General features: G+C 33.8%; 3 protein-coding genes across 3 annotated transcripts; 2 read left to right on the forward strand and 1 right to left on the reverse strand.

Annotated features, from left to right (window-relative positions):
• The first annotated feature begins 5438 nt into the window (after positions 1 to 5438).
• LOC107059903 (F-box/FBD/LRR-repeat protein At1g13570-like) lies at positions 5439 to 6851 on the forward strand. Its single transcript, XM_015306999.1, has 4 exons — positions 5439 to 5544; positions 5998 to 6233; positions 6317 to 6478; positions 6564 to 6851. The coding sequence occupies exons 1-4, from the start codon at positions 5439 to 5441 to the stop codon at positions 6849 to 6851; spliced, it is 792 nt and encodes a 263-aa protein (XP_015162485.1).
• A 7106-nt stretch (positions 6852 to 13957) lies between these two features.
• On the forward strand, positions 13958 to 15359 carry LOC107059904 (F-box/FBD/LRR-repeat protein At1g13570-like). The gene is made up of 3 exons (XM_015307000.1): positions 13958 to 14737; positions 14831 to 14992; positions 15078 to 15359. Exons 1-3 carry the CDS (start codon positions 13958 to 13960, stop codon positions 15357 to 15359), a joined length of 1224 nt encoding a protein of 407 aa, XP_015162486.1.
• A 7759-nt stretch (positions 15360 to 23118) lies between these two features.
• On the reverse strand, positions 23119 to 23598 carry LOC107059905 (uncharacterized mitochondrial protein AtMg00810-like). The gene has a single exon (XM_015307001.1). It carries the CDS (start codon positions 23596 to 23598, stop codon positions 23119 to 23121), a length of 480 nt encoding a protein of 159 aa, XP_015162487.1.
• Between the last annotated feature and the right edge of the window lie 915 nt (positions 23599 to 24513).

Consider the following 24513-nt stretch of genomic DNA (forward strand, 5'->3'; position numbering starts at 1 on the left):
TTACACTTTGCCCTTATCCTTTCCTTCTCATTAGGTTTCAACTTAATATTAACACCCTTCTGAATAGAGTAAGTTTGCAGTGCCTCCCTGAACTCTATGTGATTCAAAAATACCATATACAGTTGAAATAAAACCTTTTTAGCAGTTGGATCAAAGTAGATCTTTGTACTTTCCTTCCTAGGTGCTGGATCTACCACTTCATCATTCTCAACAGGATCCCCTTCATCTTCACTAATGTCACTACCAGGATCTGAGCTATCAAAATAAGGGTCATCACCACCCAAATTGCCTTCAAATCTCCCCCTCTTCTCCTTATAAATGTCTTCAAAACCAGCATCTATACCTACAGGACCAGATGGTATCTCATCTAGATTTACTCTAGCAGTCTTTTCTTTAACTTGTTCTTGAATATTAGACTGCCTAGCTTGAAGCAACTCCTCATCCAAATCACTCAAATCATCAATATTTTCATCAATATCATAGAGTGAATCAGAATTAGAATGTTCTTCAACTCTAGAGGCAGGGGCTTGTTCTTCAACTAAAGGGGACTGCTCTTCAACTAAAGGGGGCTGATTTTGGTTTAAATCCCTATTTTCATTTTCATCAAATGGTTGAGATGAAGACACATCAGCCCTATCTATTTGTGGGGAGGATGACAGATCAGCCCTATTTTTGTGTGGGGAGGAGGACACATCAGCATTATTTTGTTGTGGAGATGAGGACACATCAGCATTAGTGCTAGGCAATACAAGTATCTCCTCTACAACTAAAGGTATACTAATGGGATGTACAACATATACATCAACAAAATCAGCACCCTTCAAACCATTCAGAAAGTTTAAAACATCAGAATCAGTATTTAACATGTAAAAAGTACCCTTCTTGTTGACTCTACATCCAAATGTCTCAACATTTTCAACACCCAATTCCATTGCTATTTTATGAAATAACATAATATGCAACTCATCTACATCTATATTAATCTTTTCAACACTACTGATTCCATTGACATACCTTAAAGTAGGATTAGATACAAAACAGCCCCATAGTGAAATTGAAGTGTCACTATAGTTAAAGCCATTACCTTACGATGCCTGTAAAGTAAAAAAAGAATAACTACAGTTAAATCATAAACTTACCATGACTGTAACACAAAAATCCCTAATTATTTTAAGGAAATAATGAATTGTTGTAACAGTTAAAGCCATTAACTTACCATGACTGTAATTGCTGTAATAATGCTCCACTAACACTATCAATACCCAAGACAATTGACCAGAAATAAAATATTATTTTTTGTCGAAATTGGGATTTTACGAATAAACCCTAGAATCTACTCGAATTCACGAAATATGCCATTGAAGTCACTCAAAGTCATACATCAACTAAGAAAGCATATTACACTAATATTACATCCAAACCAAAGTAAAATCCCCAAAAAATTTCAGAAAATTGAATGACAATCGACCCTAAAATCAAACAGATACATGCGAGAAAATGAAAAAGATCAGAACTAACGCAAAAGACAAGAACTTACAACGAAAATCGGAGTGGAATTGAGCTTCAACTGAGCGAAGGTTTGGAAAATCACAGACGAACGTCGCGGAGAGGAGAAGAGAAAAGGAGAAGTGTAAAAGTCGCGAAGGTTTGAAAATTTTCGCCGGAGTTAGGACTATTCTTAGTTTAAGGTGAGTCATTTGCCAAGTGGAATATAATATCATACATGGAGTAAAAAAAAAAATTCTTTTTGGCCAACGTGTACGTGTTTGTGCAACACGCTCCATACCACATCAAAAAAAGTGTTTAAAATGTTGGGTTTGGATGGGTTCAGGGGTCCAGATGACAAAAGGGTAAGTAGAAGGGTTCACAATACAAACAGATACAAGTAAAAGGATCCACCAGATCATTCTGCCTATTTAATATTATGACTAACTTTAATATTACTTGGTTACTAACCTTTAAAAAACTGAAAAAGCAATTTTGTTATTTTGTGAAGAAGGAGAAAGATTGCAATGATGTATATATCACTGAAGGAATGGATTTTCATGTCAATTCAAATTTTGTTCAAATTTAAATTTAAATATCATATCAGTTTGTTGCTACAATAGATAAGATTTTGAAATACCATTGATGTGTGCACTCGATTTCCTTATTCTTTAGCCCATTATTATAAAAAAAAAATTACTAAAACTTCTTCATCCAGAATTTTAATTGAGAAATCAATAGAAATAAATAACTACAATAATAATAACAATAATAAATAGGATACTCACCTTATGAAACTTCTGCATATATTGTGGGACAACATTTGTACTGATTTTGGAGAATCATGTCGTTGCATATGGCAACATAAATAAAAACATATGAATCAGAAAGCAAATTCGATGACAATTTTAAGCAGAGATAACAAATTTGAATCTTTTGAAAATACTTACAGAGAAATTTTGATAATATTATTGTTGAATGTGGGCATACAAACTAAATTTAACCCGAATAAAAAGGCAGTTTGTAAGGGATAAGATTAGTAATTTTGTTTTTTCACAACATGGAAGTTATTTTAGACAGTTTTTTTTTTCTAACTAATTTTGTTTCCGTTTCTTTGTTTAGGCCTTAGGGATATAGATTTTTGTAAAAAAATAAAGAAATCAATTCAAAATAATTTATAATCTGATAACTACTGCAAGTTTAAATTTGAATTCAAAATTAGACATGTATGCATCGTGTTCTTTAGTTTTTATTTGTTTTGCTAAGTCCAATTAAATAAGAAACCACAAACGGTTTCAATTCAAATTTAAAATTAACTACAGTAATTTTAATAATTTATTTATATTTATAACATCTTTCTCAATTTATTTTATTTTATATTTGAAAACTGTGTGTGAAAATTTTTGTTACTATTTTTAAAAATAGGCATAAAAAGAAAATCGTAAAAATGTTTTTCTTTTCATGATTTGAAAACAAATTAAATAATGTATCTATAAAAAACTTTTTAAAATTGTTTCAAATCAAATGAATAGGGTTTGCTACTGCTTAAAAGTAAATGCATGTTCTATTATGTTTACAATTTTATTTAGTTTTCAAAAGAAACTGGCAAAATTAAATTAACAATCAAAACTGAAATTTTTATTTTTATTTTTCAGATTTTAATAAATATCTTATTAATATTTTGTTGATTAATTTTTAGAGTTTGTATATAAGTTGGAATGTAGTATGAAGTTTTAAAACTGCATTTAAATTCTTACTGTGTTTTAAAATATTAATAAAGAAATATGGCAAAGTTTATAAATTTGGTTTTTAAAAAAATATTGAATATTTCCTAGATTAAATGGTTTTTTAAAAAAAAATTAAAAAGTTATATATTGAGGACATATGGAATTGTCGTTTTAATTTTGAAAAAAGTTTATAAATATGTTTTTTTTTAAATATTGAATCAGTGGTATATTAAAAAAATCATTTATGGCAAAGTTTATAAATTTGTTTTTTTTTAAATATTGAATATTTCCTAGATTAAATGGTTTTAAAAAATAATAATTTAAAAGTTATATATTGAGGACATATGGAATTGTCGTTTTAATTTTTAAAAAAGTTTATAAAAATGTTTTTTTTTTAAATAGTGAATCAGCGGTATATTAAAAAAAATCATTTTTTTACTAATTTATAAATTGTATTTTTTTAAAATTAAATTTGTTTTCAAAAATTCTGACAGTTTTTTTAGTGATTGCAATTTTATTTTGTTTTTTAGATTTTTATATTTTAAATTAATTTTAATAATTCATAAATCTTTTTTTGTGGTGCTGGCACGTGGCACTTTTTCTTCTCCTATTATATATAGATAGATATATAGATAGATTGTAAATTAATCACTTAAATTTCAAAAACTTATCCGTTTGGATATTGATTTGGATAACTATCCTTTTCAAAAAAATTCAAAAATGAAGTAAAAAAAAGAGACCAAAGATGGAAGTTACGTAATTTTTTATTGTATTAATTTTTTTTGTAAACTCGTCTTTTTTTAGTGTTAACAAATTTTATTTTATTCTCAGATTTTAAATTAATATTAATAATTCATAAATTTTGCATATTTCCTTAAAAGAACTGTAGATTATTTGTTTTTATAAATTACCCACGTGGGAGATGCCTTTTTCATTTTCTTTTTAAAATGTTTATTTTTTAAATTTAATAATTGTTGATTTTTTTATTTTTTTAAATTGACTTTTTAAATACTGAATTTTTGAGCATTAATTGTGGCGCTAACATGTGGCATTTTTTCCTCTCCTATTATATATAGATAGATTTTAAACTATAGCTATTTTCTATAAATAAGTTGCTATTTTGACTAGTTGGATAATTTTTCCACATATTTGAGCAACAATAAAAAGGTTCAAATACAGTCCAATGTGATGCCATATATATTTGGACTTGTTTTTATATATAATTGAAGGATACGTTTGAGACAAAAAATAACATTCAATGCATATATATAGATAGATTAATAAAAGACATTTTTTCATAACATAAATCACAAATATTAGGGCATTTTTTAGACTCCCGACTAAACAATTATTCCCCAAATCTCTTACTTAACAAATTAGAAAAATAAATTTTAACCTATCTGTCCTGCGTTACATTTAAAAAGACGGCTACCTTCATAAATAAACTGAGAAAAATTGAGTCTCTTGACTATATTATAATATCAGTCGTTGTAAATCTTTGATTACTCAGTACAGGTAAGCATTACTACTTGTACTGATCAATGTTGCTCGGATCAACGAGTGTGTGTCGGATCCTTCAAAAATAGTGTATTTTTGAATGATGTGATTCCACCAATACCATAGGTTGTCCAAATCACCTTGTGTTTTGCCGCGGCTGGAATTTGAATTATAGACCTCATGATTTTCAACTCTAGGGCTAGTGGCCCAAAATACTTAGTGGATAATGGACTCGCTCCTCTAGGTTTCTCGACTTTAATATTAGGTTAGGGTTTGAACCTATGTCAGGTTGTGTAAAAATAAAGTGACAGCTTTTTGCTCAAACCCAAAGATTGAGGCTAATGCAAGGAGGAAAATCCTTATATAAGCTTGACACAGATTAGATATTAGGAAGAGTACTAATGAAACCTTTAATGGGCTCGATTTATCGCTAGTGCTAATGGTCTTCTAACCAAAAGATTGTATTGTGTATATAGGTGAAATATCATTTTATTTGTACATATATATATTTGTTGAATTCCTTGCACACTAGATAGCATGAAAATCGTTGCGCCACCACTATAGTCTTCTTCTTTCCTTATGGTCAATTATGAGTCGTTATTTCCTGTCCATGAAATTATATTGCAGACATTAAACTACCAGTTGTTGAAATATATTTGGGTATGATATTGCCTTTATCCCTTATTTTTATTATTTTCAGAGTTGCTGGCAAACTTGTTTTTTTAGACCATGATGAATGCTTGGACATATGGTGTGGATACAATAAGCAATTTGCCTTGTAATGTTCTTGATGGAATTCTAGGGTGCTTGCCTTGGAAAGATGCAGTGAAGACCAGTATCTTGTCAAAAGACTGAAGGTACAAATGGGTAACACGTCAACAACTTGATTTTAATGATGAGTTTTTCGAGTCTTTCAAACAAGATGAAGAAGCCAAGAGAATCATTTACCAAGTCCTATTACTCCATAAAGGATCAATATTAAAGTTTAGACTCCAAGGTCGTAGTTTTACGAGTTGTCCTGATATTGATCATTGGATTCACTTTTTGACGAAGAAAAATGTCCAGGAATTCACCCTTCATATCAACTTCGAAAACAAATATCATTTACCTCATCACCTTTTACATTCCAGCAATTACAGTATTTGGAACTTCAACATTGCTTGTTCCACCCTCCACAAGGTTTCAAAAGGTTTGAGAAGCTTATTAATCTCCGTCTAAAATATGTCACTTTTGTTCCATCAATAATTACAAACCTCATCTCTAAAAGCCCGTTGCTTGAACGATTGAGGTTGTGTTGGTGCACAAACTGACACCCTTGAAATTGATGCCGCTAATCTCAAATTTTTCAAGTTTTATGGAAAATCAAAATCCATTTCCTTCAACAACACTCCTATGCTTGAAAAAGTTATTGTGTGTTTCACTGGATTTTTGACTGATACATCTCCTTTTTGCTCTAATCTTACAAATTTCTTCCATTACACACCTTCACTGCTAGAACTGCATCTATGGGATTCAACATTAGAGGTAACATACATTATTTGTGATATACTAATTATTATCATAACGAATGATGAATCTGATTGACGTAAATTTTGACTTGCTTCTAGTACTTGATCATGGGTGGTGTACCAGAGAGTCCCCCGACTGCTCTGAACAATATCAAATCTCTCAAGTTTTTTACCATGTCTTTGCGAAACGTTAAGGAGGTTTCAGATGTTGTTTACTTGATTACAAGTTGTCCTAAATTACAACATCTTACAATTGAATTTGTAAGCACTCTCTTGTTTTTTTATCATTAATTTGGTTCCTTCATTTGAATTCGCCTAATTAACTGTTTCTTGGAAATTCTTTTAGGACTCTTCGGGGATTAATGTTGAAGGTGTTGTACAATTTCTACGACCCCAATCATTTTTATACGGTGCGTTGAAGCTTCAAAGAGTTCAAGTGAACATGTTTATGAGTCTTGAGATGGAAAGGGAATTTATCAAGTTTATTTTGGCATCTACACCTGTACTTGAGGAGATCTTCTTTTGGAATTTTGTGTATCTCGGTGTTCGTTCGGGTAAACAAATGATCGATGAGATAGAAGAATTCCGCAGAGCATCACCTAATGTTGATTTTATATTTGAAGAAGACGAATAAGAAAACATGGAAGTGCTACGATTTTGCTTACATAGTACTTTTTTTTTTGGTAGCACTTAAGACTATCTGCACCTAAGAGAGTTTCCTACGTATGTATGATGGTTTTTAGTAGTATTATCCTACATACATTATAATGTTGAACATCCTTGAGATTCCCTTGTCAAATAACGCAACAACTCAAGATCTGAAAATTTTGAATTGTGGTCAATGAGGTGGGCTGAGATAAGAACACTAGGTGTCTTTCCATCTGTCTAAGCCTTTGGTGCACAGAGTTGACTTGACATTTGTTGCTTGTGGAAGGTAGATGGAATTAGTCAAGGTGCGTCAAGTTGGCTCAGACACTATAGTTATCCAAAAAAAAAAGAGATTCTAAAATTGTGAGTTGTTAAATTCGTCGGGTCATAATACATTTGCAATATAATTGAGTTGGTAACTCCTATCTCAATAATAATAATAAAATTTTCAAGGGTATTGTTGGACCAAAATCCAAAACGAGGATATTTTTCTTCTATTTCCAATATTTCAACGTTCTTTTTGGTCATTTTTCAATTTTTTTGATATTTTTGTTAAGCACTCAACTTCCGTTATTTTTAAGGTCCAAATATACACATAGATTGCAGATTAATTAAAAGTTAAATGTACTTAGCTGAATATTAGGAGGATCAAAATTGGAATAACATCGTAACTCAAGAACCAAAATTGTTATTTTTACTTTTATAAAACAATGCAGGTGTTAGGGTTATTTGGAAATTTTACATAAATCACAGTGTTAGGAGTTATTACATCATATCCCTACTATTTTCCAAATTACAAAAATTCCTTAAATTTTGTGTTATTCCTTATTGATTTTAAGCATAAGCTTAGTGGATCCACTTAGTTGATGATGTCTTTTACTCCGGCAAGGTATAAGACAGTTCTGGCAGCGTGGACGAGACGATTTATCATCACATAGCTCATAGTGATGGTTGTCGGTTAGAGAATCTCCCAAGTAAGTGTAAAAGAGTTATTATTGAGCAAATTAGAGAGAGGCAATCTGAGAAACAAAAAAAGTGTATCATTCGAGACAAGGAGATGACAATGAACCAATACTTGACTATGAGGGTGCATTGAGAATATGAGGAAATATTTGTGTGCCTAAGGTGGGTGATTTGATTAGATTGATGTTGGAGCATCCAAAATGTACAATGTCTTGAGTCAACATTATTGGTGGTGTGGTATGAAGAAGGGAATAGTTGAGTTTTTGGCCAAGTGTTTGACCTGCCAACAGGTCAAGTGTAAGAACGAGTGACCTGGTGGTATGTCTTAGAGGATGCCCATTTCTACATGGAAGTGGGAGAGTATCACTTTAGATTTTGTGGTGGGGTTGCTTACCACCATGGGTGGTTATGATTCTATTTGTGTGATTGTTGACAGATTGTCTACGGCCGCCCACTTTATTTCGGTCCAGGTGAAGTATAGAGTCGAGGAGTTGGCTCAAGTCTACCTCAATAAGATAGTTCACTTACCTGGGGTACCTATTATATTTTTATTATTTTCGACTGAGGTTCTCTCTTCACGCACTTTTGAAGGGCATTACAACATGGGAAGGGTACTCAATTTGATATGAGTACAACTTTTCACCCTCAGAGAGATGGACGGTCCAAGCAGATGATTCAAGTAATGGAGGACATGCTTCAATCATGTGTGATTGACTTTGGTGACCATTAGGATCAGTATCTACCCTTAGCAAAGTTTGCTAACAACAATAGCTATAATTCTAGCATCCAAATGGCTCCTTTTGAGGCATTTTATGGTAAGGTATGTAGATCTCCGATTAGTCGATTCGATGTCATTTAGGTGAGTACCTTGGATACTAATTTTCTTACAGATGCTATGGAGCAGGTTCGTCTGATTCAGAGTAGCTTTTGACAACCTAGAGTAGGTAGAAGATTTATGCTAATAGGAGAGTTTGAGCATAAGAGTTTATATATGGTGATCATGTATGGCTTAAGATATCACCCTTGAAGGGTGTGATGAGGTTTGGAAAGAAGGGGAAACTTAGCCCTAAGTTCATTGCCTCGTTTGAGATATTGGAGCGGATCGGAGACTTGGCCAATCAATTGGCCTTGCCACCTAGCTTGTCTGATGTTTATCTTGTTTTCATGTCTCTGTGCTTTGAAAGTATGTACCCGATGAGTCCCATGTGATTTCACTAGATTCGGTGATTTCAGATCCAGAATTAACATTGAGGAGGAGCCTATATCTATTTTGGATAGGCAAGTTTGAAATCTAAGGACTAAAGAAATTTCTTCTATGAAAGTTAAATGGAAGCAGCACCCGATCGAGGAGGATACTTGAAAAATGGAGTCTGATATGTGTGTCAGATATCCATAATTTTTCAAAGCTTCAGTTACTCTCCTTTATTTTATGTTCGAGGAGAACATGGTTTTCAATGGTGTATAATGTAATAACCCTGAGGGTCATTTTTGGAAATTCTAGAAAATATTACTGTATTACCCTCCTTGTAGTTACCCCGAGTCAAGTTTGATTAGTTTATGAGGTGAGTTTTGTCACAGGATAAAAAAGTTGAGATTTTTCGGAAGAGTTTTGAAAGTTTTCAAGTTCATATATGTGACTTAGTTAACATCTAGAGCTACGAGTCTATGAATGAAATTTTATCCTACCCATTGACTCTAGAATGAAGAATTTGGTCTAGGGGAGTTTTCGTTTCTAGTTCCTAGGTATTTATGTCGACTCAAATCCGTGAGTTGAGTTATTGAGCGAATTTAGACGAAGGTTTGAATTTGGTCAACATTCAGAGTTCGAATGCTCGAATTGGATTTTCGTCGATTTCGTTGGATTCAGGAGGTAATTTTATGCCTAGGTAAGGTCTTGGTTGAATTTCTGAGGATATTTTAATCTTTTTTATGAAAGTTAGTTAATTGTGGGTTTAACGGGTCCCGAGTCAACGAAACCTCGAATCTCTATTTTGATTGTTCCATTGATTCTGGAACATTGAATTTAGTGGGGTAGTATATTTTGTTTGTGTGCACGAGATTTCAAATGAATCCCGAGGATCTTTTCAGAGAATTTTGTGCCTTAGTGTGTTGTTGTTGCTATTGTTTCTGATGTCTGGTAAAATTAATCATCGCAGATGGGATCTTCTTCCGCGATCGCGTAAGTTATATTTGTTCACTACTAAAAAACTATTGAAAAACGATGGATTACGTCGCTTTTTTTAAATTTTCATTTTTTTAATTTCCAAAATGCGACGCAGTTCGTTGCTTTTCTGGAAATTATTTTTTTGAAAAATCCAGAAAAGCGACGGAATAAAGGACTATGTCCATCGCTTTTCTGGGTTGTAAAAAAAAAAAAAAGCCCAGAATAGAGACAGACAAAACCACCCTGTCCGTCGCTTTTTCTGCAATTTTTTTGACAGAAGAAACTGTCAGTTTCTGGGCATTCTGCTGCCCACCTGCAAATGCAATTCAACTCAATTCAATTCAATTCAGCTCAATCAAACACACAACATTATAAATAAGCTACGTAAAACATAAAACATAAAACAACAAACTTAAATTAACATTCAAAAGTATCTAAATCACAATTTAAAGACTTATAAAGTCTTTCAAAATTCGTTCCAACATTTCAAAAGGTTCATAAAAGAGACCTTAACTGGGGAGTGCGATCTACAAAATCATCATCCTCGTCACTGTCGTCGTCGGTGTCCTCGGCAGGAGAAGATGTAGTAGGTCGACGAGCGAGGTTCAACACTTGTTCTTTGATTTGCTGAACGGTCGCACTCATGCTTTATTGTTCAACTACTCTTCTCCGCTCCGACTCTGTCAGTGCCGATGTTAGTTGTGCTATTTGAGCCGACATAGCAGCAATCTGAACATCGTCAAGTGTCTCGTCTTGACGTGACGATCCAATACCTTGTAAGTTAACTGGAGTCGTCTTACATCGTTTCGAGAACCTAGACCATAGAATCTACCCTTGTGTGTCCCCCCTACCACTTTTTCTGTCCAAATTTTGGGTGGACAGTTTTAGGTGTCATTTGGACCGAACTATCTAGATTCTCAGCGACGTACTGATTAAACTCATTATGCATATTAAATATAAAAATTGACATCAATATATATATACATATCATAAATATATTCACTATTAATATATATTATTCATATTAAATAACTTACAAAAGTTCGTTCAGCCCTTTCTGCCACCCACACATCCGGATCCGACTCATTTTCTTTCTTCTTCACATGAGTCCTCTTGAAAACCTCCAGTTCAATGGGAATGCGCCCCATTTCTTTTTCTTATAAATAAAAATTGAAATTTATAACGATATATATGAATCCGCTAATTATTTATTTAAAAGTTTGAATTAGAACTTGCCATCTCAAATTGTAATTCAAATCCCTTAAAATCCCAAATTCAAACTAGCTAGCTAGTGCTAAAATCCCAAATTCAAACTATTAGTCCTAAAATCTCAAATATGATTCAAACTAGTCCTAAATTCCAAATTCAAACTAGTCTTAAAATCACAAATTCAATGTACTCTAGAATCCAATTATCAAACTAGTGCTAAAATCCCAAATTCAAACTATTAGTCCTAAAATCTCAAATATGATTCAAACTAGTCCTAAATTCCAAATTCAAACTAGTCTTAAAATCACAAATTCAATGTACTCTAGAATCCAATTATCAAACTAGTGCTAAAATCCCAAATTCAAACTATTAGTAGTTCTAAAATCTCAAATATAATTCAAACTAGTCCTAAATTTCAAATTCAAACTAGTCTTAGAATCACAAATTCAAACTAGTCCTAAAATCCCAAAATCAAACTAGTGCTAAAATCCTAAATTCAAACCAGCTAGCTAGTCCTAATCTCAAATTCAAACTATCTAAAATCCGAAAATCAAACTAACTCAAATAATATCCAAATTCAAACAACTTCTTAAATACCCTAATTCAAACTAATCCTACAATCCCAAAATCAAACTAATTAACTCAAGAAATACTCAAATTCAAACAAATCCTAAGATACTCTAATTCAAACTAACCCTAACCTTAAAATTTCCAATTCACTCACTAACTAATAATCCCTAATTCAAACTAACAATCAATAAACATAAAATCAATAAACTAATTACAATTAAATAACTAACAAAATCAAATATAGCTCAAATTGAATTTTTTTTGATAAATAAAACCCTAACCTTAAGGAGAAGGAGAGAATGAAGAGAGAGGGGAAGGAGGAGGTGGTGGCAGCTCCGATAGGTGAGGCTCGCGGCGTCAGCTCCTGATGACTCCAACCGGCAGCAGCAACAAACAGAGGGACGATGGCGGCGGTGAGGATCAGAGTGGAGAGAAGGAGGAGAGAAAATATGAAATGGGAAATGAGAAATGGAGGAAATCGCGTCTGTAAGTATCAGATATTTAATGAAAAGCGACGGACAACATCTCTATGTCCGTCGCTTTTTAAAAAAAAATAGTTGACCAACATTTCAAAAAGCGACGGACATAGAGACGCTATCTGTCGCTTATTTAAAATATTTGACCAAATAATTTAACCAAGAAGCGACGGACGGCGTGGCTATTGTTAAATTTATATATAATTATTTTTAATTAAAAGCGACGGACAACGTCTATATTTATATGAAATAAATAATTATTAATTTTATATATATTTGGCGCAAAAATCCGCGGAAAAAAGCGACGTACTTAGAGATGCCGTCCGTCGCTTTTTGTAAAATAATTTAAAAAATATTTATTTTTATTAAAAAGCGACGAACAGTGTGGCAAATGGCGTCGATTTTTGGAGCGACGCCGTCCATCGCTTTACTGTCCGTCGTTTTTAGCAATTTTTATTAGTGGTTGTGCATTGCATTCACTTGAGGCCCGCCTGGATTGCATAGGTATAAGCATACTAGGCATTGAAATGTGAAAACTGTGTTGCGGTCGCGCAAGTAAAAAATGAGTTGAGTTATTTTCCTCTTCACGATCACATGGACTGAGTCGTGATCACGTGGAGTAACTGACCTGGGCATATTCTTATTTCCTAAAATTGATATTACTTCCCCCATTCCTCTATTTTTGAACTCTAAGAACTTGGTTTATGTGATTTCAATGAGATTTTTTGACATTATACTTTTGGGTAAGTGATTTTGACTCCAACCCTTCATTACTCATTTATTATTTCATAATTTTTAACATTAAATCATTGATTTCAAATTCTAAAGTTTGATATTAAGAGAGAAGAAAGAAACACTGCGCATCTAGAGAAAAATGAAACGGAGAGACGGAGAAGTAGAGGATGCTCTACTACAGGTAAGCCTCTGAACTCAACTTTGTTTTTGTAACTCTCTTTTCGTATGTGTAACAAAAAAATCCATATTGTAGAAACAATTTCGCAACTCAATAAATAACTAATCTTGATGTATATTCTTCTCGACTTAAATGGTAGGTTTTGTTTGTTGTAAACCCAAACCCAAGATGTATGCCTAGTCTACGCAACACAAGCAGCACACTTCCTACTAGACAAAAGCCCTAGGGGCGGAACTCCCAAGGACTTTTTGGAGCCTATTTCTGCTTACTTTCGATGTATGCATAATTCATATAGCAGTTGGAGTTGATTTTGGTTTATAAAAAAATTCAGAGTAGATATCTCATATGTTAAGTATATATTTCTATAAAATCATTTTCTTGAAATGGAAATAGATGTCTGACATTCCAAAGATAGAGCATGAACTAATTGCTCTAATATAGGTTTTGCCGATTGCAAGAATAGATTTTTACAAGATTTTTTTCTATAAACGGATGTAGCTTCCTTGTTCCCCCTTGCCAAAAAAATGTACGGTGTATTTGGGTGAAATATCCTTTTAAATTCATGCTTCCACCATTGTTGTCTCCAATCAACATTTTCCTGGTACTCTCTCATTCATCTTTATTTTTTCCCTCTGATATTTGAAAAATGATAAATTTCTATGCGATTGAAAATGTTGAACTAGTAGTTATATAAGACTATGCATACATTGTTGAAATGTGTATTTATGAGAGTTTGGATATTTTCTTTATTTCAGATTTGATTTTTTCGAGTTGTCTACAATCATGTGTATATAACCATGAAGAGTGCTACAATTAGCAATTTGCCCTGTAATGTCTTGGATAAAATTCTTGGGAGCTTGCCTTTGAAAGATGCAGTGAAGACCAGTATCTTGTCAAAAGGTTGGAGGTACAAATGGGTAACGCGTGCAGAACTTGATTTTCGTAGTGAGTTTTTCACATCTTTCAACGACAACCAAGAAGCCAAGAAAATCATTTACCAAGTCCTACGACTGCATCAAGGACCAATACTAAAGTTTACTCTCCAACATCCTAATTTGATATGCTATCGTGATATTTATAATTGGATGCTCTTCTTGTCAAAGAAAAACGTCCAGGAACTCACCCTTCAAATATTCACAGGCAACAAATATCATTTACCTTCTTATCTTTTCACATTTCAGCAACTAAGACATCTGGACCTTGATATGTGCTTCTTCCACCCTCCACCTGATTTCAAAGGGTTTGCAAAGCTTATTAGTATTAATCTTCAACATGTCATTTTTGATCCAACAATATTTAGGAATCTCATAACCAAATGCCCATTGCTTGAAAGTTTGATGTTGACTAGGTGCACCGCATTTGACGTTCTTGAAATTGATGCCCCTAATCTCAAATGCTTCGACTTTCTTGGAACATCGAAGTTTATTTGCTTCAAGAATGTCCCTATGCTTAAAACCGTTGCTGTATGTCTCAATCAAATTTTGATGGATACGTCAACTTTTTGTTCTAATCTTACAAAGTTCTTCCATTTCATGCCTTCCCTGGAGGAACTTGAACTAGGCGGTTCATCATTAGAGGTAATGTACATTTGTGATAATATTACTTATGATAGTTGGTACTTATTATAATCATATGATGTGTCTTCAACCAATTTTTTTACATGCTTCTAGTACTTGAACATGGGAGGTATACCAGAGAATCCCCCGGCTGCTCTAAACAATGTCAAATCCCTATGTATTTCGGACATGTCTTTCAGAAGTGTTGAGGAGGTTTCTAGTGCAGTTTACTTGATTACAAGCTGCCCTAAATTACAAGAACTTACAATTGAATGTGTAAGCACCCTCCTACTTTCTCATAAAACTTATTGATATGGTTTCTTCATCTGAATCCGCCTAACTGTTACCAAATTTTTTGCAGGAAGCAGTAGGCATTGTGGTGGAACCTGTTATACAATTCTTACGAGCCAAAGCAATCTCATGTGGTGCTATGAAGCTGCTTAAAAGTGTGGAAATGCGTTATTTTATTGGTTTTGAGATGGAAATAGAATTTGTGAAGTTTATATTGGCATCTGCACCAGTACTTAAGGAAATCTTCATTTGGAGTAGTGGGCAGTTTCATCGGGGTACACAGATGATGGATGAGATAAAACAATTCCATCGAGAATCACCCAATGTTAGATTCAAATTCGAAGAAATGTGAATGGATCCCGGAACTGCCATGACTTTGCTTATTGGTTTTAGGTGGTCCAAAGCCACACTCATTTTTTATTAAGTACTATTTATTTTTGTTTGTTGGTTGAACCTATATATGTAGCTCATCCTACAAATTTCAATGTTGACTTCATAGAAATTGTGCTCAATCTATTGCGTTGGTAAACTTTATTATTTTTTATACTCTCTTTGGAGCTGTCGGTGTATGCTTTCTCCATCCTCCAGTTTGCTATTATTTTTTGGAGGTTAAAGGTGTCCAACAAGCCCTTTATTGAGAAAGAAAAGATATAAAATAAAGCGGTCTGATCCAAATAACTAGAAACAATAAAGACAAAAAACAGAGATCTGGTCGAGTCCACATTAAACGACCCTAAGTCTCCTTTTAGGAAAGTTACAGAGGCCGCTTCACCATCTTCTTCCTCATCTTCGTCGGCAGAGCTCGAAGATTAGGTTTCTGCTCCTTTCCTTCAAGGGGTTTCCTTTATCCTTCATATCATAAGAGGGCTTTGGCCTTCCTTGGAAACTCCTGGTTGCTGCTAAAATTTGTTGTACCTGCAGAACTTCTGCATGACTAAAATAATCAAAGCAAACATAGCTCATCTCTTTTCTTGAAACACATTTTGTAGGGGATTAACAAGTATTGACAAAGAAAGAAAAGAGAAAGATAACAAGGTTAAGTACGCATTACTTTATTGAAATAATGACTGCAACATAAATACATGAATTCATAACTTAAAAAACTAAAGAAAAGGAGTAAAATAAGCTAATATTATCTCAAATAACTAAAGCCTAAAATATAGCATCTAACTAATCAGATTCTTCCCAACACTACAACCTTATTTATCTGAACTCAATCCTACTTTTATAAGTTGTATATTGATACAATAGAAGGTGGAACTAATCTCCAGCTTTTGAGGCACCACTTTCAACACTCCTCCTTGAGTCAAGAGCATCAACCCCAAGTCCTTTTCTTAGAAACTAAAATCTTGCTCTAGGTAAGGCCTTAGTTAAAATATAAACTGAAAATCTGTTTTGCAGTGCACTAAGTGTATGTCTCCATTCTTTTGCACCTCCCTCAAGAAATAAAGCTTGATCTTGAAATGTTTTGTCTTTCCATGTTAAACGAGATTATTTTCAATTGAAATTGCAGCTTGATTATCAACAAAGATTTCCATACTCATTTTGCTCCATGTACAAATCTGTCAGTAGCTCCTGAATCCAAAGGGTTTGTTCACAGCTGATGCAGTTGCAATGTACTCTGCTTCATCTGTAGATTGAGCCACAATATCTTGCTTCTTTCAACACCAACAGAACATTCCAGAACCAAAACAAAAATAGTAACCTGAGGTGCTTCTCATATCATCTGATCTACCAGCCCAAGCCCAATCACTATCAGAAAATCCAAGAAACTGAAAGTCTAATGCTTTTTTGAACATTATGCCAAAATTGGCAGTACCTTTAACATATCTAATCACACATATAGCTGCAATGCGTATATCTTGAAAGTAAACTCACAACATAAGGAATATTTGGTCTCGTTGCAGTCAAGTACATTAGCAAACCTATCAGGCTCCTATAAATTCCTTCATCAACCTTTTCATCTCCATCTTCTTTGCAAAACTTCTCCTTTTGATTCATATGAGTTGTTGTAGACTTGCATTCTTCCATGGAATTTCTTAAGCATATTTCTGCTGGCATATGAAGATCTCGTGTCCTTTTTACTGAATTTCCATTCCAAGAAAATAAAACATTATAACAAGGTCTGTCAACTCAAAAACTTCCATCATTTCAGTCTTGACCAAGTTGATCAAGTCCAAATTCCTACCTATAACTAGCAAGTCATCTACATATATAAAGAAACAATGGTTAAATCATAATCTTTCTTTTCTAATATAGAGTGTATACTCACTGAAACTTTTTGGAAGCCGAAGCTCAGAAGATGAGCATCAATTCTACTATACCAAGCTCTAGGAGCTTGTTTTAAGCCATACAATGCCTTCTTGAGAAGGTACACTTTGCCTTTTTTGCCTTTGATAGAAAAACCTTCAGGTTGTTCTACAAAAATTTCTTCTTCGAGGTAGACATTCAGGAAAGCTCATTTCACATCAAGCTGGTGTATCTTCCATCCCCATTGACCTGCTAAAGCTAACAACATAGTTATCGTATCCAAACAGGTGGCAGGAGCAAAAGTTTCTGAAAAATCTACTCCAAACATTTGTGCGTACCCTTTTGCAACCATCCTAGCCTTGTACTTGTTTGTGAAACCATCAAGATTGAGCTTGGTTCTATAAAGCCACTTGACTCCAATAGCCTTCTTGTACAATGGTCTGTAAACTAGCTCATATGTGTTGTTCTTTTGTATCATTTTGAGCTCCTCCTGCATTGCATATCTCCATTTCTCATCTTTAGTAGCCTCCAGAAATGCTCGTAGTTCTAAAATTGCAACATTACACCTTGATATATATCAGAAAGTTTTCTTGTTCCTCTAACAGGTACATCATGAACATCTTTATCTAGAAATTTTAGATTTTTTTTCTTTTCATTATCTTGTGAGCTCCGGGTGTCATTTTACACAAACTTGACATCCCTGTTAAAAATGATTTTGTCATTTTGAAGTTGATAGATCCTATAAGCTTTTGAGAGATTGTTGTATCCTACAAAAATTCAAGGTTTAGCCATCTTATTCAACTTATCTCTTTTAACTTGAGGTACATAAGAAAAATAAAGACAACCAAATATTTGTTAGCAAAGGTTTGTAACCAAACCAAGCCTCAAATGGTGTCTTCTTTTGCAAGGCCTTAGTTGGCAATCGGTTTAGCAGAATTACTGCAGTATTTGCAGCTTCAGCCCAAAAGTTCTTTGGCAGCCCTTTCTCAAAGAGAAAACACCTTGTCATCTCCATTTGCGTCATATTTTTCTTTCCACTAGTCCATTTTGTTGGGGAGTATAGGGTGTTGTTAGTTGATGCTCAATTAATGCTTCATTACAAATCTTGTTGAATTTTTCTGAAGTATACTCGGTTCCATTATCTATTCTTATCACCTGAATTATGCAACCACTCTGATTTTGCACAAAAGCCTTGTATTTCTTGAATACATCACCGGCCATAGATTTATAGTTCAAAAAATAAATCTAAGAATATTTGATAAAATCATCAATAAAGGCAATATTGTACTTACTACTCTTTAAATATGGTGTTTTATAAGGTCTGCCTACATCCGTGTGAATAAGTTGTAGCTTGTGCTTTGCCCTCCACGATGGATTCTGAAAATGCAACCTTGTTTTCTTCCCATACTAACAAGCTTCACAAGCAGGAAGGTTCTTTTCAAGGCTTAGAAGACCTTTTGAGAGTTGATTTTCTTTCATGAAGAGTATAGCATCATGATGAAAATGTCTGAGTCTTTTGTGCCATAATTATGAGTTATTTTCCAACTGGATAGGTGTTGCTTGCTCCTCGCCCAAGAGGGTCAAGGCAAAACTTTTTCCTCTCATCTTGACCTTGAACATCTCCTTATTATCAGCATCCTTGATGACACATGTTTTTTCTTCAAGAAACACTTTCAAACCATTTTTAAGTAGTTGTCCAACACTTAGGAGGTTTTGATCAAGATCAAGAACAAAAAAAACATCAACTATGAGTTTCAAACCTGTAAGGCTTTCAATTGCAAGAGTTCCTTTGCCTCTCGCGTCGAGATATTCTCCATTTCAAAATTTCCTTTGGAAATAAAAGATTTATCTATATCTTTAAAGAGTTATTGGTCACTAGTCATATGATTTGTGCATCCGCTATCAATTAACCATTATTCAGAAGCGTTTTTTGCTAGCAAAACAAGTTGTTACAAATAATTGCTCTTCTTGATGTTGATTTACAGAAGCCTTAGCTTCTTCTTGTTGTGGTTGTGACTTGCATACCATCTACACATGGATTAGTTGACCACATTTTTGCACTTGACATCTGGTCTCCACCAAAAGTTCTGTTGAGAGTGGTTTGTATTTATGCAATAAGGGCAAGGAGGTTGACATCCTCCCTGATTATTGTAATTATTGCTAAGCCTTTGCTTCTTGATCTTTTTCCTTCCTTTGTTTGACACATTGTTCTGTGAATTATCTTGAAAATCACCTTCAACAGAACCTTTTTTCCTCATTATTCTCCTTTGCTTCAATGTCTGCAAAGCTCTAACAAGTTCTTCCAAGGTAACACTTGACAAATCTTTAGAATTCTCTAAAGAAGAAATTGTGGCATCATATTTCTTAGGAAGTGTAACAAAAATATTTTGAACAATTCTTTCATCACTGAAATCCTTACCAAACATTCTCACCTTGTTGGCCAAGTCGAGTAGTTGGTTTGCATAATCTTTTATAGTTTATGATTCTTTCATTCTCTTCATTTCAAATTCTCGAATCAGATTTATCACTTTCATATTCCACTACAAGAAAAGTGTGAATTACATGGGAATTTTCCTAGGAATTAGTATCATGAATATTTTCAGGAAAATAAGTTTCCTATGGATTTTCATACTAATCCCCACGAAAATTCCCATGTAATTCACACTTTTCTTGTAGTGTTCTGCACTCTTTCATTTCCTTCGTATTATTTTTTGAGATACTCCCAAATTTCTGCAATAAACTTCATTTGCATAATTCTGGTAAGAATTGAAGGGGATACTGCAAAGAATAGGCAAGCTTTGGCTTAGGCATTCCTTGTCTTATTCTCATTGTGATTTTTCATCGGATTCATTGTTGGATTATCACCGAGAGGAGTTACTTGATAATCCTCTTCTCCTGTTTCTCAGAGATCCAACACTTTAAGATGAATCGTCATTCTAATTGCCCAAGCTTAATAATTTTCACCATTGAAGACTAGTGGAGTTAAGAAGCTTGTTGCAAAATTCATTTTCTATAAACTATTTAAGATAATAGTCCAAAGAATGGCTTATAATATGGTTCACTCTCTTATCACAAGTCCCGCAAGATGCCAATGCTCTGATACAAATTTGTACAAGATTATCATATATATTGACAAAGAAAGAAAAGAAAAAGATAACAAGGTTAAGTTGCATTACTTTATTGAAATAATGACTGCAATATAAATACATTAATCCATAACTTAAAAATCTAAAGAAAAGGAGTAAAATAAGCAAACATTATTTCCACTAACTAAAACCTAAATTATAGCAACTAACTAATCAGATTCTGCCCAACACTGTACACTTATCTATCTGAACTTAATCCTACTTTTAAGTTGTATATTGATACAACAGAAGGTGGAACTAATCTCCAGCTTTTGAGGCACCACTTTCAACACATTTGCCTGTGATTTATTTTTTCCTCTTCATTTATTAGTTTCAATATCTTTTTGAGCTTATGAAACGACCTTACCCAATTCGAAGTTCCAACCCATTTCTACCAATAGCATTTGAGGTAGACTTGTCTGTCTTCGATATCAGTTTTCCCTTCCAAATCAATAGATGAAGTTAATTTCTCATATGGTCATCTAAATAATGAAAATAATCTATCAAAGACACTTTTTTTTAATATAAGAAATCATTCAACTATTACTTTGCCTTTTACAAAATATGAGCCTTTAAAGCTACTAAACTCATGTGATTTACTAAATTGTCATCTTTAAAAAATATACTTCTATGACAAAATCCATTAAATAAACCCATCCAATTAATTGATTTAGTTTTCCTTGGTCATTAATCGATGGATTTATCTTCGAACAAATCTTTTGTATTTTAATATGATAATGGATACAACATTTTTTAGGTAATTCTTGAATTTTTAAATTTAGAGTCGAGCAATCTTACCCGGTTAACGATGCCAAGAATGATGGTAGGGGTGGATGAGTACAATAAGAGTCAACCATTGTCAAAAATAGGATTTGCACAGGGCTCATTCCCCATAATGTACCTAGGGATACCACTATCTTCAAAGAAATGGAGCAAAATGGAGTATCACCAACCGACTGAGAAGAGTACTAGCAGAATCACAAAAGTCTACTCAAAACAGTTGTTGTATGCAGGCCAGGAGGTTGCAGGTGATTATCTCAGTGATGTTCTCTATTCATAGTTTATGGGGATCTGTTTTCATACTACCCCAGAGCGTGATAAAAGAAGTTGACAAAACATGCAGGGCATACTTATGGGGTAGCTTTGAGGATAAAAAGAAGATTAAGCTAGTAGTGTGGGACAAAGTATGTGTCCCTAAGAAGTTTGGTGGTCTAAATATCAAAGGAAGCAAGTTGTGGAATGTGGCATCGGTGGGTAAGTTTGTTGTGGCAATTAATAGTTAAAAAAGATGTATTATGAATCAGATGGGTGTATATGAAAGAGAACTAGGACATCTGGGAGCATAAACATCCACAAGATAGTAGTTGGTACTAGAGAAAGTTGAATGCCTTAAAGAAAGACATGGTGGAGTGGTATGCAGAAGGCACGTATATCCTAACAACAAATGGGAAATACTCATTAGGAGAAAGCTACGACTCATTGTTAGGGGGTCCAGAGTAAGATGATAATTGATGAATTCATCTGAGATAAAATCTCTCAACCAAGGCATGGATTTATAATTTTGGTTAGCTATGTAGGGCAAATTCTGACTAAAGACTGACTACAAAGGATGAATATACTAGTGGATACTATAGCATGTAGTTTATGTGACGTGCAAAATGTTGAGACACAAAAACACCTTTTCTGAATGTGTTTGGACCAAAGGAATCATTACAGCGATGGATCAATGGTCTTTGGCGCTGATTCCAGTAGGAGATGTGAAATAAGTGTTAAAAAAAATTAGGGGGAAGAATTGGAAGCAACTGGACAAAGAGATAATCGCAGCACTTTGGGACTCAACAGTATATCATGTGTGGTAGGCTAGGAATTGAAAGTTGTATAGGGGAGCAATGGTGACTGTAGATACAACAATTACACAGATTAAGCAAAGCTTCAATGCTAGATTATACATAGTTAGAAAGACAAGGAAAGGCCAAAGATGCTGCTATTTGAATCAGCAATTTATCATGTAATTAGATCTATGTTCAAGGCTTAACTTGCATAGTCCCCTTCTACGAAAGGTAGTTGTGTAGTTAGGTGCTCTTTAGGTGTATTGGCTGGATGGTTAATGGTAATATTTACATTTGTTACCCAAAAAAATAAAAACAATGTCAAGAAGCTGATCTTAGTACTCTCTGTGTCTCAAGTCTAGGTCAGGTTGACTTAAGAAATAGAGAATGCAGATTCTAGAGGAGAAAATGAATGGTTGAAGTTGTGTATTTACATTACTGAATACCAATATATAAATGTATGTTAAAAATCAATGAAGGCTTAGCTCTAAGGCACTAAATCTATGATCCAAATTATATGGGATCTAATTTACACTAAATAGGAAAGTAAATATATGATAATATAATATTTCTTAACACTCCACCTCAAGTTGGAGAGTGAATATCATGAAGTCCCAACTTGTTGCATAGTGTCACAAATGGATCCCTTCCCAATGCCTTTGTAAATAAACATGTCAACTGGAAGCGTGTAGGTACATATGATGGACTAATAATTCCAGCTTGCAACTTTTATCGAACTATGTGACAATCTATTTCAATATGTTTTGTACATTCATGGAAGAGAGGATTCTCTGCAATATGCAAAATTGCTTGATTATCACAAAATAATTCTGTAGGAGTTACTTGTGGGACTTTCAGATCTTGTAGAATATACCGTAACCATGTGAGCTCCAAGCATGTGTTAGTCTTAGCCCGATATTTCTGCTTTTGCTGACGATCTTGAAACATTTGATTGTTTCTTGGACCATGAGACAAGAGAATTTCCAAGAAAATTACAATATCTTGTAATTGATCTCCTTGTGGCACTCCAACTCCCCCAATCTGAATCAGTAAAGGCCTTCACTGTAAGATCATTGGTGGAATGAAACAATAAGCCTTGATCTTGAGTACCCTTAATATATTTAAGGACCCGTATAGCAGCATCCCATTGAGGTTTTTGAGGCTGCATGTATTGACTTTGTATATGTACAGAATAGACTATGTCAGGTCTAGTAACCATAAGATAAACCAGCCTGCCAATTAATCTTCTATACTTAGTTGGATCATTCAATAATTCACCATGTGTAGGAGTAAGTTTCAAATTGTCTTCCATTGGAAATTTGTCTAGGCGTGCCCCTAGAAGTCCTGAGTCTTGTAAGATGTCTAATGCATATTTCCGTTGAGACATGAAATACCTTTATGCGATCTGGAAAACTCAATACCCAAAAAATATCTTAAACCTCCAAAACCATTAATGCGGAACCGTTTCATAAGGAACCTTTTGAGATGCTCGATTTCTTTAAGATCATTTCCTATGAGAAGTATATCATCAACATAAATTAAAACTTGCAGTAAATGAAGTACCTTGGCCTTTGGTAAAAAAAGAATAGTCAGCTTTTGATTTTTTCATAGTCAGCCTTTTGAATCGTTTCTAAAAAGGTGAGAAACCAATTTATTGATGCTTTTTTGAGACCATAGAGGGATATGTGTAGCTAACATACAATGTTCTCCCCAAGTTGGTGAAGTGCAGGTGGAGGTTCCATATATACTTCTTCATTCAAGTCACCGTGAAGGAATAATTTTGGACGTCTAGCTGGTAGGCAGACAAATTTCATGTAGCAACAACAGTATTAAGACAACAAAGTGTAGTAAGTTTGACTGTGAGAGAAAATGTTTCCTATTAATGAGTACCTTCTACTTGAGTGTATCCTTTAGAAATAAGACAAACCTTATATCTTTCATTGGTACCATCTGATTTGTACTTAATTTTGTAAACCCATATGCAACCGATGATTTTATGTACAGTAAGAAGAGGTACCAAACTCCATGCATTATTCTGTTGGTGTAAACCTTCGGATTTGAAAAGAAGAAAAAATTGCAGGTTTCATAGATCTGTGTTAGAAAATGAGATATTTCTAGATGTCTTTTGTTTAATTGTTATTTTCTTAAATATTATGTTAAGTATGTAAAGGAAAGGTAGTCCTTGTTTTATGGAATATGTTTTGTAAGAAAGTCAATAGTGGTTGGATATGTATGGTCCTCTACTAACTTTGGAAAAGCTTATGTAGATATATGTGTGTATGCTTTTAAAAAGCTAAATATA

This window comes from Solanum tuberosum, unplaced genomic scaffold, assembly GCF_000226075.1.
Source record: "Solanum tuberosum cultivar DM 1-3 516 R44 unplaced genomic scaffold, SolTub_3.0 scf00045, whole genome shotgun sequence".
Classification (NCBI taxonomy): Eukaryota; Viridiplantae; Streptophyta; class Magnoliopsida; order Solanales; family Solanaceae; genus Solanum; species Solanum tuberosum.